This window comes from Schistosoma haematobium, chromosome 1 (genome assembly GCF_000699445.3).
Source record: "Schistosoma haematobium chromosome 1, whole genome shotgun sequence".
Lineage (NCBI taxonomy): Eukaryota > Metazoa > Platyhelminthes > Trematoda > Strigeidida > Schistosomatidae > Schistosoma > Schistosoma haematobium.
Genome location: NC_067196.1, coordinates 19169524 through 19184559, shown reverse-complemented (window position 1 = coordinate 19184559; position 15036 = coordinate 19169524). Strand labels below are relative to the sequence as shown.

General features: G+C 31.4%; 1 protein-coding gene across 1 annotated transcript in view; it reads right to left on the bottom strand.

The window, feature by feature from the left end:
- The window catches only part of MS3_00004320 (uncharacterized protein), a 91611-nt gene that overhangs the window by 54473 nt on the left and 22102 nt on the right, over positions 1 to 15036 (bottom strand). Inside the window, exons 15-24 of the mRNA XM_051212225.1 lie at positions 12463 to 12989; positions 11276 to 11437; positions 9936 to 10100; positions 9505 to 9579; positions 8401 to 8475; positions 6497 to 6571; positions 5666 to 5826; positions 3896 to 4159; positions 2790 to 3109; positions 1415 to 1632 (exon numbers count right to left, since the gene is read on the bottom strand). Of these exons, the coding sequence (XP_051073332.1) occupies positions 1415 to 1632; positions 2790 to 3109; positions 3896 to 4159; positions 5666 to 5826; positions 6497 to 6571; positions 8401 to 8475; positions 9505 to 9579; positions 9936 to 10100; positions 11276 to 11437; positions 12463 to 12989 (2042 nt within the window). The remainder of the gene's footprint in view (positions 1 to 1414; positions 1633 to 2789; positions 3110 to 3895; positions 4160 to 5665; positions 5827 to 6496; positions 6572 to 8400; positions 8476 to 9504; positions 9580 to 9935; positions 10101 to 11275; positions 11438 to 12462; positions 12990 to 15036) is intronic.

The following is a 15036-nucleotide window of genomic DNA, read 5'->3' as shown; positions in this document are numbered from 1 at the left end:
TTAATGAAGCCAAACAATCACAGTGTATAAAAATGATTTTTAGCTAGTTATTTGGTTATAGCATGAATTGGGGAAATTTCAACAATCAATTTAGGTAAAAACCAGTGTCAGCCTAGAAGAAAATTGTCAGCTGAAACATCTAGCGAAAATTGATGTGCTAATTACAAATGACCGGTGATTGGTCAAGGAGTTCAAACAGAAGTATCTGGTTTATCACATATTTATATTGGAGTACGTAGTTCTTCCATAATGTTTTTAAATATATCTGCTTCTTCATTAAACGATAGGAATATTGAGTGAGATATTTTAGCCTATGCCAATGTCATAATAAAAACAATGAAACGTGAATTTCATTAAGAAGGTCGATTGTGAAATATGAAAGAGCAAATTAAGCTAATTCAGTTTCTTCTAAGTGAAAATTTTATACAATAAAATACTGAGAATTCTGCACCCTCGAAAACAAATAGGCTTCAAGCGCTTCAAACGTGAATCAAATGACCAGAATTCAAATGATTTTTAATGACAAACACTTATTATTATTGCTAATACATGGAAGAATACATGTATTGAATAACTCGAAAGAGTAAACAATGTCCATAGAGCTATGTATATCCCTACTGGAATACAGCTTTTAAGGGTCTATTTACCCCTCCTCTTCCTCTTCATCAGTCCCCCCTCCAAACAATAACGAACTCAGTTCCTGAAGTCCAATGCAGAGACAACTTTTAAACCAATAAACGCAGCAATATTTCGTTTTGAGTACGGATTCGCAAACCTTATAACCACAGTCGCGTCATCTCATATGTCTATTTAAAGAACAAAGAGTGAAAATCTTTTTAAAGTAATGATTGTGCGGCGTGGAGTTCCAAAGTCAGAAGAGTTTGGCAGAGAATTAACAACTTATGGAAATGAAGTTTCCTATTATTTCATTATCTGTGACACTCATCGCAAAGCGAAATCTTTCAGTGTGAAATACATTTATGTAATCAAACAGAATCTACAACAACCAACAACATCCTCATCGACATCTTCTTGATCGCGAGGGTGCGTTCTTTAAAATACTTTAGGTAAGGCTATGGACTATATGTATGTGTACTTTGTCCATACTCGGATGGTGAAGGGATTATCTACGTGATAAGGTGGCTTATGAATCCATAGTTTCGTTGCATGAAGGAAAATTAAGCAAGGATTACATATAAATTCAAATATGTTACATCACTGATGAATTCGTGAACGGTCGGAGTAAATTTAAATGACATAAGTAAATCTTACCTATCCAATGCCTTATGATCTTACTTAAGGTGCATTAGCATATGTTTTTCAGTACGGTTCATATTATTCAAGAAAAAAAGTACTATTCATAATTAACAATGACTAAATTACTAAGTTATAAAATTTTTTTACATATACTAACCATGGTTACAAAGTTGGACGTGACAACGGTGTGCAGGATATTTATCACATACATCAGTGCAATTATCTCGTGCACAACAATCAAAGCATGTTTCTAAACGCGGTGAACGTCCATTATCTGCAGCTCCTGAGGTTGGTTTACAAGTTAACGAACTAGCTTTCAATTCTTCAGCACACGATGCCAAACAATGTTGACAGTCTAGTTTAAGTTGTCCACAACTTGAAAAATATAATGTATAAAAAGAATTAAAAATGTCAGTAGAAAAATAGAATATGCTTTTTCAAATATTCAAATATAAATTTTTGTTTGTTATTACATCAATCATTTGGAAGATTCTATTGTAAATGAAACAATATAAGGACTTGACAATTAGTTTCTAAACAATACACCATCAGTATAAACTAATCTTAAATTTGAAAATTTCTCCTTGTTAAGCAATTATTGATCGTATTAAATAAAATAGTTTAATGATACACTAGTGAATTTTCTTGGAATGTTTTCTTTGGATGACAAAAAGAAAGCATAAAACTGAATGTAAAACATTATCATATTTTGTTAGTTGAATTCACGAGTTAATCTAAGCAAGACCACCATCCAAAAACTTGGAAGCATTGGATGGCCTTTTCGTCTTAGTATGGGACTCCTTATTATTGAGCATCCAAGACCCCGCATGCGGGACTCGAATACAGGAGCTTCGGCCTCGAGTGCAAAGGTTTGACCTCTAGACCACTGAACCGGCATCCAACGGTGTTACTGTCTAACTTCAGTCAATCCGTAATCTTGAGCAACCCTTCATCCATTGTCTGAGGTAGATATTTGTCTCTACTCGGCACTGATTAAATTCCATTGGTCTCACTAGAACTCCAGGAAATCCATCCTGGAGTTAGTCACTAGTGAGCACATGAATATTATCAGAATGGGGATTTGTGGAGGTTGTAGATATTTTAATAGTTGCATTCATGAGTTGGATAGAGAAAGGTATCCACCTCAGACAATGGATGAAGGGTTGTGCAAGATCATGGATCGATTGAATTTAAACATTAACATCATCGGATACCAATACCTTTAATCCTTAACAAAAATTGTTGATATTTTGAGGTAATCCAGTAAATGTTTAACTTCAGGCAGAAGCTGATGGTTGACATAAAAGTATTTTAACTAACTACAGTATATATTTTTCATATTTAGATAACATTGTAATCAATCTTTATTTCCATTGAATGACAAGTTTCAGTAATATCAAAATACTTTTAACCTGTACAATCAAATAAGTTGTACTTCTTTAACCACATGTAGAATTACAAGATAGCAGCACTGAATAATATGTAAATCAATAAACTTCCATTTAATTTTCATTCAACAAAGTGATACTTACAGTTGCTTCTCTTCATAATAAATAGAACGCGGTGATGAAAGTTCAGCATTCCAATGTGATCCAAATATTGATGGTAATCGACCAGGTTCTAAACAAGCAACAACAGCTGGGGTCGGATTTCCATTCGTACCAGTTTTAGGCTGATCATAAATACTTTTAGACTCTGAACTAAATGACTGAGTATAATGTTCTGATTCCGACTGAAATCCATCTAACTCTAATGGTGGGAAATATCCATGTTGTTTATATGTTCTACAACTGGCTAATACCGGCCGATGTCCAGGTAGACTTGCATCGGGTACTGTTGCAGTGGTAACATTCTGTATATAAAAAAAATACTTGTCAAACGTAAATGCGATAAATGTTGATAGACCAACTATCGAAAAATCGAATATTTACTCAGTAAAACACATAAGTAAGCTTGTGGTAAAAGCTTGATGAAATTTATACATCTAAAATAAAATGAATCAAACGTCTTTCTTCTCTAGAGTTTATTTTGTGGCAGAAACTCAAAAAGATTAATTGAATGTATCCCTTAACATCACTGAACTCCATTATATTCACATAAAAAAGGTATTCTAAATTACTGGTGACTAGCCGGCTTACTTTACCATAACCACAAGTAATCTTCGGTATATATATATATATATATATATATATATATATATAAGTAGATAATTTCTAGACTAGTCATTAAAATGACTTAACATTTGTAAATGGAATAGAGCTTCTTTGTTAAGTACATTGTTTGAATATCTCGTACGCATAATTTATCCTGGAATTACTTTAACTTCTGTAAACGTTAGTTAGTAGATGTTACCTCTTTTTACTCGATTGTCAAATGAAAACTTTGAGTGATAAACTTTGCAAGAATGTTCATTGAGTAGTGAACGAAGATTTAACAAATATCCACTAACAACTACATTCACTGCTATCACAAAAACAAAACTACTGCATTTAAATTTTAATCATTTAAATAGCTCACTAACACTTCCCTTATCTGTAAACAACAGAGTAGCTAATTTGTTTTATTGTTATTATTGTTGTTTATGTGATAAAATTTTACTTAAAAGTATAAATCTGTTCATAAAAATAATTAACTTTACCCGATAAACACGCATTCCTAAACGATATAACGGTGGAACTGGATATGGACATAATTTAGATAAGGTATTATTTGCTTTCAATGAATAAGCATGAACTGTATGATATTGACCAGTAGCAGAAGACCATCTATAAGAATCTGGTTCCAACAATGATTGATCCATTAATGATGCAGCTGATAAAAACAGATGGTTATCATTACTTGATGAATGATCGACTGGACCCAGAACTGGCATTAAATTAAGTATATCAAAATCTAAACGAACCTATTAAGCAAAAGGTAATGTTTTCATGTGAATGAAAAGTGAAAATATGTTTTCATTATGGGATTGTAGAGATTGATAAGTTTCGATTGAGACCATGAATTGATCAATGTTAGACCACCATTGAAAACCTGGAAGCACAGGCTCGCCGTTTCGCCCTAGTATGAACTCATCAGTGGGCACTCACGATCCCGCACACGGGGCTCGAACCCAGGACCTTTAGTCTCGCGCGCGAACACTTAACCTCTAGGCCACTGAGCCCACATCCAACGGCGTTAGTATCTAAATTTGATCAATCCACGAAATTGCACAACCATCTTCCGTTGTCTTCGGTGAGTAACTGCATCACACCCAACAATGATTAGCTCTACTGGTCACGGTTTCACGCCAGAACTCCGAGGATTACCTCCAGTGCTTCCTGGTTTTCAATGGTGGTCTAACATTCATCGATTCATGGTCTCAATCAAAAATATATTTATTAAAATAAATTATCAATCGAATTCTAATGGTAACAATATGTTTAGATTGTTACCAAAATAGGATTAAGCATTTGAGATAGAGATAAAAAGACTTTAAAATGCTTCAGTTAGTTTTCGATAATTAATACAATGCAATTAGTTGTTTAATATGTGCTGTTTTAGAAAAAACAACTGATTGGAGTTTAGTTGTTACTTTATTTCTGTTTTCTATTTTCAATGAACAGATTGAACCAACTGATAGATATTATCATTAACGGATTAGTTATTTGTAAGGAAACTAAAACCGAATTTATTTAATCTGTGTCAGAAAAATCAACTGTTCTTTTTCTTGTTACGAGATGTTCCACTACGATCTAAGTAGAAATTAGTACAAAACTCCTAGAATATGTCTTCTATTTCAAGAAGCATTATATTCTTTGGGAATTGACCGTCTAGTTACTCTATAGGAAAACAATCTTCCTTACATATTTTGCACCAATTTTTAAGTGATCTGCAAATCTAAAAATGAATATACACTAGTTAACTGTCTACTGATCCAGTATACACTTGAAACAGGAACTCTTATTTACATTTACACTCGTATAGTGAACCAATATGACAGACCGATACAAATCTTTGTGTGAACTTATCCAACCTTTACATGTATAATTTTAATATCACCGGTTGTATCATATTCATGCTTGTTTAACTTAATTTAAACATATTACATTGTGTCCATTGTCATATCTAATCTTCGGCGACTAATAGACAAAGGACACACAACATTCATCTATTCATTTTACCACCTATTTGAGAAATCATGTGAATGAAATATACACATCAGCAAAACTATTGGAGTTCAGCATTTTATTTTTACATTGAAATCAAATGATAAATCATAAGAATATACGAACGATGTATTTTTCACAGTTTGTTATCGTCATCTTATGCAATTATATAAGGTAACAAAAAATAGTGACCTCTTTGAATACACAAAAACTGTCAACATTTAAAAGGAAAAAAGTCAGTGTTTAAAAGAGTATATATATACCTGATAACCAGATCCACGATCAATGATTATAGATTTATTCAATGGTAAACGTCCAACATCATCTGGATGTAATGTGACTGTGGCCTCTTGCACTTTTTTACGATTTTCAAACCAAACATTTTTCTTATACGGAACAACTAATTCAGGTATGAGATCTTTACCTACAAAATGAAATATACAAGATGAAAACACAGCGGTAACGTGTTTTTAAAATTGCGACTTAATTTATTAATTAAACAGCTCGTAATAAAGCAGTGATGTGTTCTTGTACTTATGAGACAGAAATATATTAATTTGATACAATTTTTTTATCTGATCACTCTTAATGGTTCTTATCGTGAAATCTCAAACAAAGAAATCTTACATTGTCGGATGTAAGACACATGTATCGTACAATATATTCATATCCAAGTATTTATTGAAAACAGCTGTAATTCGGAAACAATAGCTAGTAAAATTATGTTCGTAATATGTAATGTAATGTAGACAAGTAATTGGTCAGTAGGTATTTGTTATTTTTTAACGAAACAACGCATGTAGGGATAAAATCTTAATAATTACTGTGGATTAAAATGTTTTGACTAGCAAAGAAAAAGGCCAAACTCAGGGTCTTATTCAAAACAGAAGAATTATGCAGTGTTTACCTAGTAATTCATCATCTATCAAAGCAAATGCTTTTCTGAAACTAGTGAACAAATTCAAGAATTTCATTTTCATTTATAAGTAAAATTCATATGTTGGTTGATCGAACACTGAATTAACGAGAACAAACAATTGATAATAAACTAATTATGAACGCAGAAGCAAACGGAATCATCATAAATTACTTACGTTTACATATACGATTACTTGATCCTTTACAAGGAGACAATTCAAATTCTTCAGAAATGCAAAGTGGACGACAGGCTATTTTTAATAAAAAAAGCCGACTAAAAGTGATTATAAACGCCTCTTAGAAAAATATTTTTTCATACACTATACATTTCAAGAATATAGTCAGTAGTTTTATATTACAATTTTGGAAGAATGTTTGAGTGCAATGTGGTCAAATCATAAAGTAAATAGGGACGAATTATGGAGAGGTGAATCTTCACGAGTTCCTAGTAAAAGCAAAATTTCTTTAAGATAGACTGAACAAAGAGATAATAGGTGATATTAATTGTAAACAGTAGTGAAACTTCCACTACCTTATATAATAGCAGAAATCTGGAAATAGTGATCAACAGATCATGTTCCAGTGCCTCAAAAGAAACTTAACATTTAGAAGTAATGAGTATCAAGTAAGAGTTCACAATTTAGAACACAATACATGCTTGACATTTTCACTACGGTGATCATTTAACAGAGACCACTTTATAAAACATACTTCGGATCTGAAAGTTATGACATGTCACTGTCAAACGGTAAAATATCAGTTAAAAATTGTCACTTAAGAATTAATATCGTTGTTATGTCTGTTTGCATCCCTACCCAATACCTCCCTACTTAGTTATTTTTCTTGTAATAATTATATTACTTACTAATACTCAGTAACAAATATTATCTTCAATCATTTTGAGAATATTGCATGCTTGGTCGTCCTTATGTAGCTTTCTTAAGTATTCACATAAAGCTGAGAAATTCACTTTATTTATTGTTGTGATCGCAACGTCTTTATGTTTCAACAGTTACTTACAATTGTAAAAGCTCATTGAATCCTTTTTTTAAATGTAATAGTTACCACATTTTGTGTTCTTAGTTTTTGTTTAGAATGTTGACAGATATTTTCAGACAAAGATTCCAAGTGCTTTTTATACTATCGTATATTGTAAATAATCTTTATGTGATTAGTTCATAAATAACTTTTCGCTTTTATACATATTGATGTGTTAAAGGCAGAAAATACCTCACTATTGTCCACATATTTTCGTAATAGTAGTATCGCTCTCTAAATAAAATCTCTATTTTTAACTTTGATTTTCCATGCAGTTCTCTTTTGTGTAATCAAACGATTCGAAAGGATTACCAATCATTCGAATCAAGTTAATTCACTTTATTTATGAAATGAAATGATTTTATCGAGCTTCTGTAAACTGTTACGTGGAGACACTGAATCGTTTTGGAAAATTAAAATATTTCTATTTAGATGAACGTTACTACTGTTTAATAACTCTTGAATAGACATAGTAATAAATAAAATGTATTATCACTTTTTAGATTAAATTTTCAGTGACATACATTAACAGAGAGATAACGCTATTCAACTAAGTAAATTCAATAAGCTAAAACTCGTTTGCTAACAAAATCTACAGAAATATTTCTGAATTGTATACTATGCAATTGTTTGAATTTTACTAGATTAGTGAAAAGAGTATTGGCTTTTGAAAAATCCTTACTACTCTCTAGAACTAAAATAATTTACTGTAAAAAGAAATCAAGATTGTTAAGTTACGCAATAATTTTTGCTGAGTTACACTATTTAAACAGGTTTCTGTACATAAGACCTTTTTTTGTATAAATGGATTTCGTAACCAACACATTGAATAAGGCAGAATGAATAGAGTTCGATAATTGAAAAGTTCGATAAATCTTTCAGTGTATCCTATAAAAAGAGTCCTAACCCTATATTAACAGTACTTTTTATCGGTTTTTCTTAGGGGCTGAGTAATGAATAGATAATTCAGGAATAATAATTCAGTAAAAAGAAACTTATTATAAAAAAACATGACAGTTTTTAAAATATATCATTGTATTACCTCGGCATACCCTGTCAGAATGTTGCGTACACGGTTTATACTCATACATCCCAGGTGGGCAGGAAGTTGAACAGCCTGTAAAGTAAAAAAATGAGTAAAAACAAAGAAAAAACATTGGAATTTGGTGCCGTTTCAAACATTTTATTAAAAAAGTAATGGATAGATAAGATCGGTGATTACCGGATGAACATGAAACACGAATGTTTTGACTATCTGATATTAAGTGATCATTCTATGTAATTGTATAAGCTTTACAGATCAGTTGTACTCTAAGTAGCTCAATGATATGATCTTTAACCATAAAATTAAACAACGTGGGTCTGAATCTCTCAGGGTTAAGTTACAACCCCCTAAGTCTGAAGATTATCGCTCCTGAAGAAGCAAATGAATAATGGTAAAGACTAAACGTAATTCATTCAATTATAATGAATGACCGATTTAGAGAAACAATTTCTATTTTAATTAATTTGGTTGTAAAGACCGATTTAATTTCAAAGTATCTTCAGTCACAAACTGGTATCGGTTCGTGAGTCATAAAAAGTAAGAGAGCTGTTTTTATCATCTACAATGAGGACTCACAACTATGCTACAGAAATTGTCAGAAACACTTAATTTGTAAATAACTTTTGTTAATGTTTCTACAAATTGAATTTCATACTGTTTGTTCAGTTTCCATTGAAACTTCACTTCCGTAATCAAATACCATTTAAATATATACCGTGATTCTAAACAATTTGTTCCCAATAACGTCTCTGACATTACTATGCTTTCCTTTGTTTTCCAGTGCCATATGGCTTTTGGATGTAAACCTGGAAGTAGTTTAATTAAGATTAAATGTTGAAAAATATAAATTTGTAGACATTTGGTTTAATTCGAGATACATCAATCCATTTATATAAATTATAACTTCTCTTTATCCAGTTTTTTCCGTTCGATTTCATATGATCCTACACAACAAATAGGGTGTACAACATGATATTCAAATTTCACCGCTAGTCTGATACATTATGATCAATGGAGTTGACAAATGAGTAGTCTTAGTGACAGTCTATTATGGAAACATTATCTTTGTTTTGAAAAATAAAAAAGCTCAGGATAACTCACGTTTACATTCAACTGATTGATTCCTTCCACAAATACCAGACATCCAATAACCTTTAGGACACTTAGTATCACAAGCTTAAAATGGAAGTAGACAAGACGACGAAAGTCAGTTAAGTTGTTATGAGTTATAATTCAATAAGCAGGTTATATCATTAAATAAATAATCATTTACATAAATCTGCAATTGTAAACAAAATATATAATTCAACAAATGCACTTATTCTGCAGTGAGATAATAGTTATATGAGCTAGTTTTCACCCTTCTGAAATAAGTTTATAGAAAAAGAGTTAGAGGACATCTCAGTTTTATTTATACTCTAAATAGTTACTTAGATTTACAAATTATTGTATCAGTAACAGCGACAAAACCAAATTTAAAATAGGAATAGGACAGAAAGTTAATAAACCGAAAATTACATTGATACACTTACCAATACATGGTTGACCAGATGGACACAAGCAAGCATAATCTCCAGGACGATTTGTACATACCCCTCCTAAACGTGCACATTCTCGACGTAAAGAAGGTTTATCACATTCATCAATATCTAAACATATTCGACCTTGTACATTCTCCAATGCCATATTACCGATACCTTGAAAAAAGAAGAGGAAGACCAAAGAAAATATTGCGCCGAGAAATGGAGACAGACATGAGAAGAATGAACAAAAAGTGGATAGAACTAGAAAGCAAGGCCCAAGACAGAGTGGGTTCGAGAATGCTGGTTGGCGGCCTATGCTCCACTGGGAGTAACAGACATAAGTAAGTAAATAAGTAAATCAAGCAAGGAATAAACAGACAAATATGTTCAATAAAAATGATTACCGGTCATTCTGTTGTAATGTAACTCAAACAGATACACTATCGACAAATCTCAAAGTTAAACGGAAAAGCTATTCGGTGCTTCAATGATTCCAATAATCAAATAATTCTATTACATATATATTGTTACCGTCCTGTTTATTGGTTTTTTAACCATAATAATTTAGACAACTTTTATTTCTAACGGAATCCCTATATACATAGAGAGGAGTAAATTGATTAAATAGGTTGAATGCACAGGTAATATTATCGTAAAAATTAAAATTCATCTTAATTGGATCTGATGTTTACTCAAGAAATGGAATCCGAATGGGATAGTCATTACTATTAGTGAGACTTTAGCCTTCGATAGTGTTAAAGCAATTGCTTGTAAAATTCACAGAATAACATTATACTAACATGTTTCAGTGAAACTAAATTGAAAAATCCAACCGTAGTTTTCACTGGAAATCAACATGTTCAGGCACTAACATTTAATCATACGACATTAATATGAAAACTGAACAGTACATACTAATCAATCAAGTTTGTTACCAAACACCACATACATCAACCTGTTGTACCGGTTATTCATAGAATAGCTGAATTTATTGTAAATACTACCAATTCATTTAAGCGTAGCTAACCAACAATTATCCTCCATTGGGAGTAACAGGCGTAAGTAAGTAGGTAGATATATTTATATATTGTATATTATAATTATTAGTAATGTTAGATAAAGTGAGAGAAATAATGGAAAAATATATCAAAACTCATTAAGTTTACGATTCTATATTCAATCCTTAACTTTGTGCTTTATCTGACTTGTATAATTTTTAAAATTTCCGCTCAGTTTACGAACTTCAAAACTTGTATACAGTTCAGAATAGTGTTATCTAAACAAGTAACAAAATGTTAAAATCTAGAGATAAACTGTGAAATATTATTCGGGGAAAAACATTTACTTACGATCCCCAATCGATGCTAAACGTGCTCGATCTTTTGGTCCGGCCAAACGATAACCACGTTGACAAATGCATGCATGTCCAGCACCTGGATCACAAGAATGTTCACAAGCATACCGTTGACGACAGATTCGTGTACCAAGTATATGCCGAGTATCAACCACATCTACATTTCAAGTTACGCAATCGAATTTATTCAGACGGAGTAAATAGGTTACAGAAAAATTATGTTATTTTATTCAGTAATCAATTAGTTATATATTTGTCACGATATTTTGTTAAGAGGTGCTCTTCTTTACCATCGATCATACTAAATGTTTAAAGTAGTAGTATTCAACTAGTTGCACCAAAACATGTGTGATATTTCCGGAAATTTGATAACGATTATATTTCAAATAGAAAGTGTGAAAGTTATTATGCATCATGGTGTTCGATGCTTTTGACTTTTTCATCTTTATTCCTTACCTATCCGATTCTCTATTGTATATTTAATTATCCTACTTACTAATATTCAGCAATCAATATATAAGAACTTTAATCTAAATTTGATTAAATAGTTTCACAGTATTTGGGCGGCGAGTTGATGTGAGACATTAAAGAGGAAGAATGTATTTGTAAAATAACAGCGAATGAATTTGAAGCAGATCCAATGTTTTGCCTGGCAATCTGGTCCAAGCTTTTTCAAGGAATTATAATCAAACATCAAAATTATCGAATATAAATAGATACATGGTTCTCTGGTTAAGTGTATACTAATTAGGCCATCCAATCAACGTTAACAATGTTTAAAGTGAGTATTTGCTTTACTGTGTAAGAGATATGTGGTGTGGAAGGAAAAGTGTTAAGATAACAGACTATGTGTATAAGTAAGTAGTGTGAGAAGAACAATAAAAGTAACACAAACATTCATTTCAAGAAACATTCTTCGTTGATTGTATGCTGACAAGCTAAACAGTGTAGACAATTTATCAATTAAAGTTTGTATAAACATTCTATATACTTTTGCATTAAAAGTTGCACATTTTAGACAAATCTTGCATTTTCGATCTCCAGACCTTACGCGTAATTTAACCACGTAATTAGAAGCTTTGACAAGATTTTACACACAGTCTATAGGTTTAATAAACGATTACACTCAAAATCTTTAAATCAAACAGTTAATTAAAATTAGTTTATATATACAACAATTACCATATATATGAATTGAACTGCGTTTAATGGGTTCAGCTATACGAACTTCCGTCCCACTAGATTGATTCAACCATAATTGTATAGTTTGAGGAGTCAAATTAGGTTGTTTCTTATTTTTGTTCCAATTAGAAGATTCATCTTGATTCGGTTCACCAGTCGGTATCATCTTTTTCGGTAACCAAATTGTTACGTGTACAAACTGAGATGTTGAAGTAGATTCTAAATTATTTTCATTTGTTTTTAGTGGACTATTCTTTAATTGGGTTTTAGACTCCTTGTTAGAACTTTCAAGCACCATGCTTGAAGAGCCAGTACTGGTAGAAGCAGTATTAGCAGTAGATCGATAGATATTTGCCTTAATCACATTATATCTGATCATTTTGACTGGTTGATCATTTGATTGGAAGACAATAGATGTTTCAGTCATAGATTTAGCATCATTCAGTGATCCAATACCATCTGGACTCGCGATAACAATGGCTAACATCAATAGTAATGCAATAATTGTCAGAGTAGTGAAGCGCAAACTAAAAACCGATTCAGAATAATAGATGTGAATAGGTATAATCGTTTATGAACGAGTTGATAAAATTAAACTTTTCGCAAAGCTTTAAAATAATTTTGTGCTCTATAGTAAGGTCACATATAAATAAATGACACAAATAAATTATACTCATTTGTAACCTGAAAAAAAATTTTGAACTTTATGAGCAAAGATGGGTAGTGGCTAGCAAAAGGACCCAGGACGCACGTTTCACCCTATTTGGGACACGTCAGTTTGATGTACCTTCACCCTAGTTAATATCCACTTCGGGACTCAAACCCAGTAGCGTTCGCTTCAAACGCCATCGCGTCATCCACTTAGCTACTGGGTCCTGATAGTCTCCTTTTTGTGCAATGGGGTGAAGTTTAAACTCACTTGGTGTTGTATTACTTGTATCTTCTCATTGTTGTTTAGGACTGTAATTGATCAGTCTCTTATTGGCATATGTACAATCTGTGCGGATTGCCTCGATATTGTCTTAAATCAAAAGATTTATAAGCTAAGATAGATAGTGATTAGGACGAAACGAACGTCCTGGATTGCACTTTACTTTAACATAAACATTGAACAACTAGGCTTTGTTATTGTTGGTCAAGTTATGGAATTCATTAACAAAGAGGGATAACTAAGTATAATTCAAGTGTCTAATAATCTCTAGGATTATTTTTATATACCTTCTTTAATTTAATGTCAGTTCAGAATTTTAAAAAGAAAATACAAGTTAATTTGATCATTTCTCATTACAAACAATCCATTGGAGTACACTGAACTAAATTAATATTTTCAATAATCTAGTTGTTTATATGAACATTCATCGAAATTGTAATGAATAGTTTAAAAAATGTTAGTTGTCGAGTTTATAAAGGATATAAAATGTAAAAATGCTTGTTGAATAATTTCGACGATTTCGGATTATTTTCCCTGAAGAATCTCAAACCAGCTTGTTTGACGAAATATTGGAATCATATAAATTGCTGTTATTGAGGTAGTTATTTTCTACAACCAAAATTCTAAAGTATGGTCTTGTTATATAATTTGGTAATTTTTATTATTTCAAAAATTGAATTAAGGCCAAATACACATATAAACACAATGAGTAATAGTAATAATAATAATAATAAATGGAACTAATTGAAAGACATACGAAATGTTCATTAGCCATCTACTTATATTAATCAGTGACAGATACTAAAACGCTCCGATCAATAAATAATCCGTATATCACCCACCCCCCTTTATCTGGTTTATTTCCCGAATAAACCAGGTCATTATAAATGCAGCATATTGACAAAAAAATCGAATACAGAATAATAAAGCAAGTAAGTCATTTTGAAATTTTTACTATGGTTCAAATTGAAATTATTTAGTGTATAAATAAGTGAGAATAGAAATAATCAGTACACCGTATGTGTGTGTGTGTGTATTTGAATTGAAGTCTTTGTATGTTAGACACAAGAACATAATTTATCCAGGTCATCGACTTCACTCTATCCCTTATATTGTTAAAACGGTTATTATTATAGTTATTATTATAATTACTGCTGTTCGCATATGAAAATTATTATCAGCATTATTACTAGTGATATTGATTGTAGAAGTAGCAATGGGGTTACGATCGAAGTGAACAAAAAATGACATCAGCTAAATATGAGCAAAAAAAATATTTTAACAGCAAACAAAATGTTTATGATTTTTTCAATTATTGAGAATTAATGAATCAATTTGTAAGTGAGAATAAGTAAGCATAAAGTTTTACACATGACGTAAGACAATCACTAAAACATTTGTAAAATTTATGTGAAAAAATGTAGTAATTTGATGATATAATCAATCTAGATGATAAGGAACTAATGTTCATTTTAGAAATTGTGAAAATAGTTCACAAATTAAGGAGATTAAGCTAAAAATTACTTTTTATAAGTTGTATGGCTTAACACTGTCACTTTACATAACATTAGCACATTTATTAAGAAGTAGTTCATGAATTTGTTCTCACTAGAAGCGTAGTAACCTATCTAACTCAGTTGGAT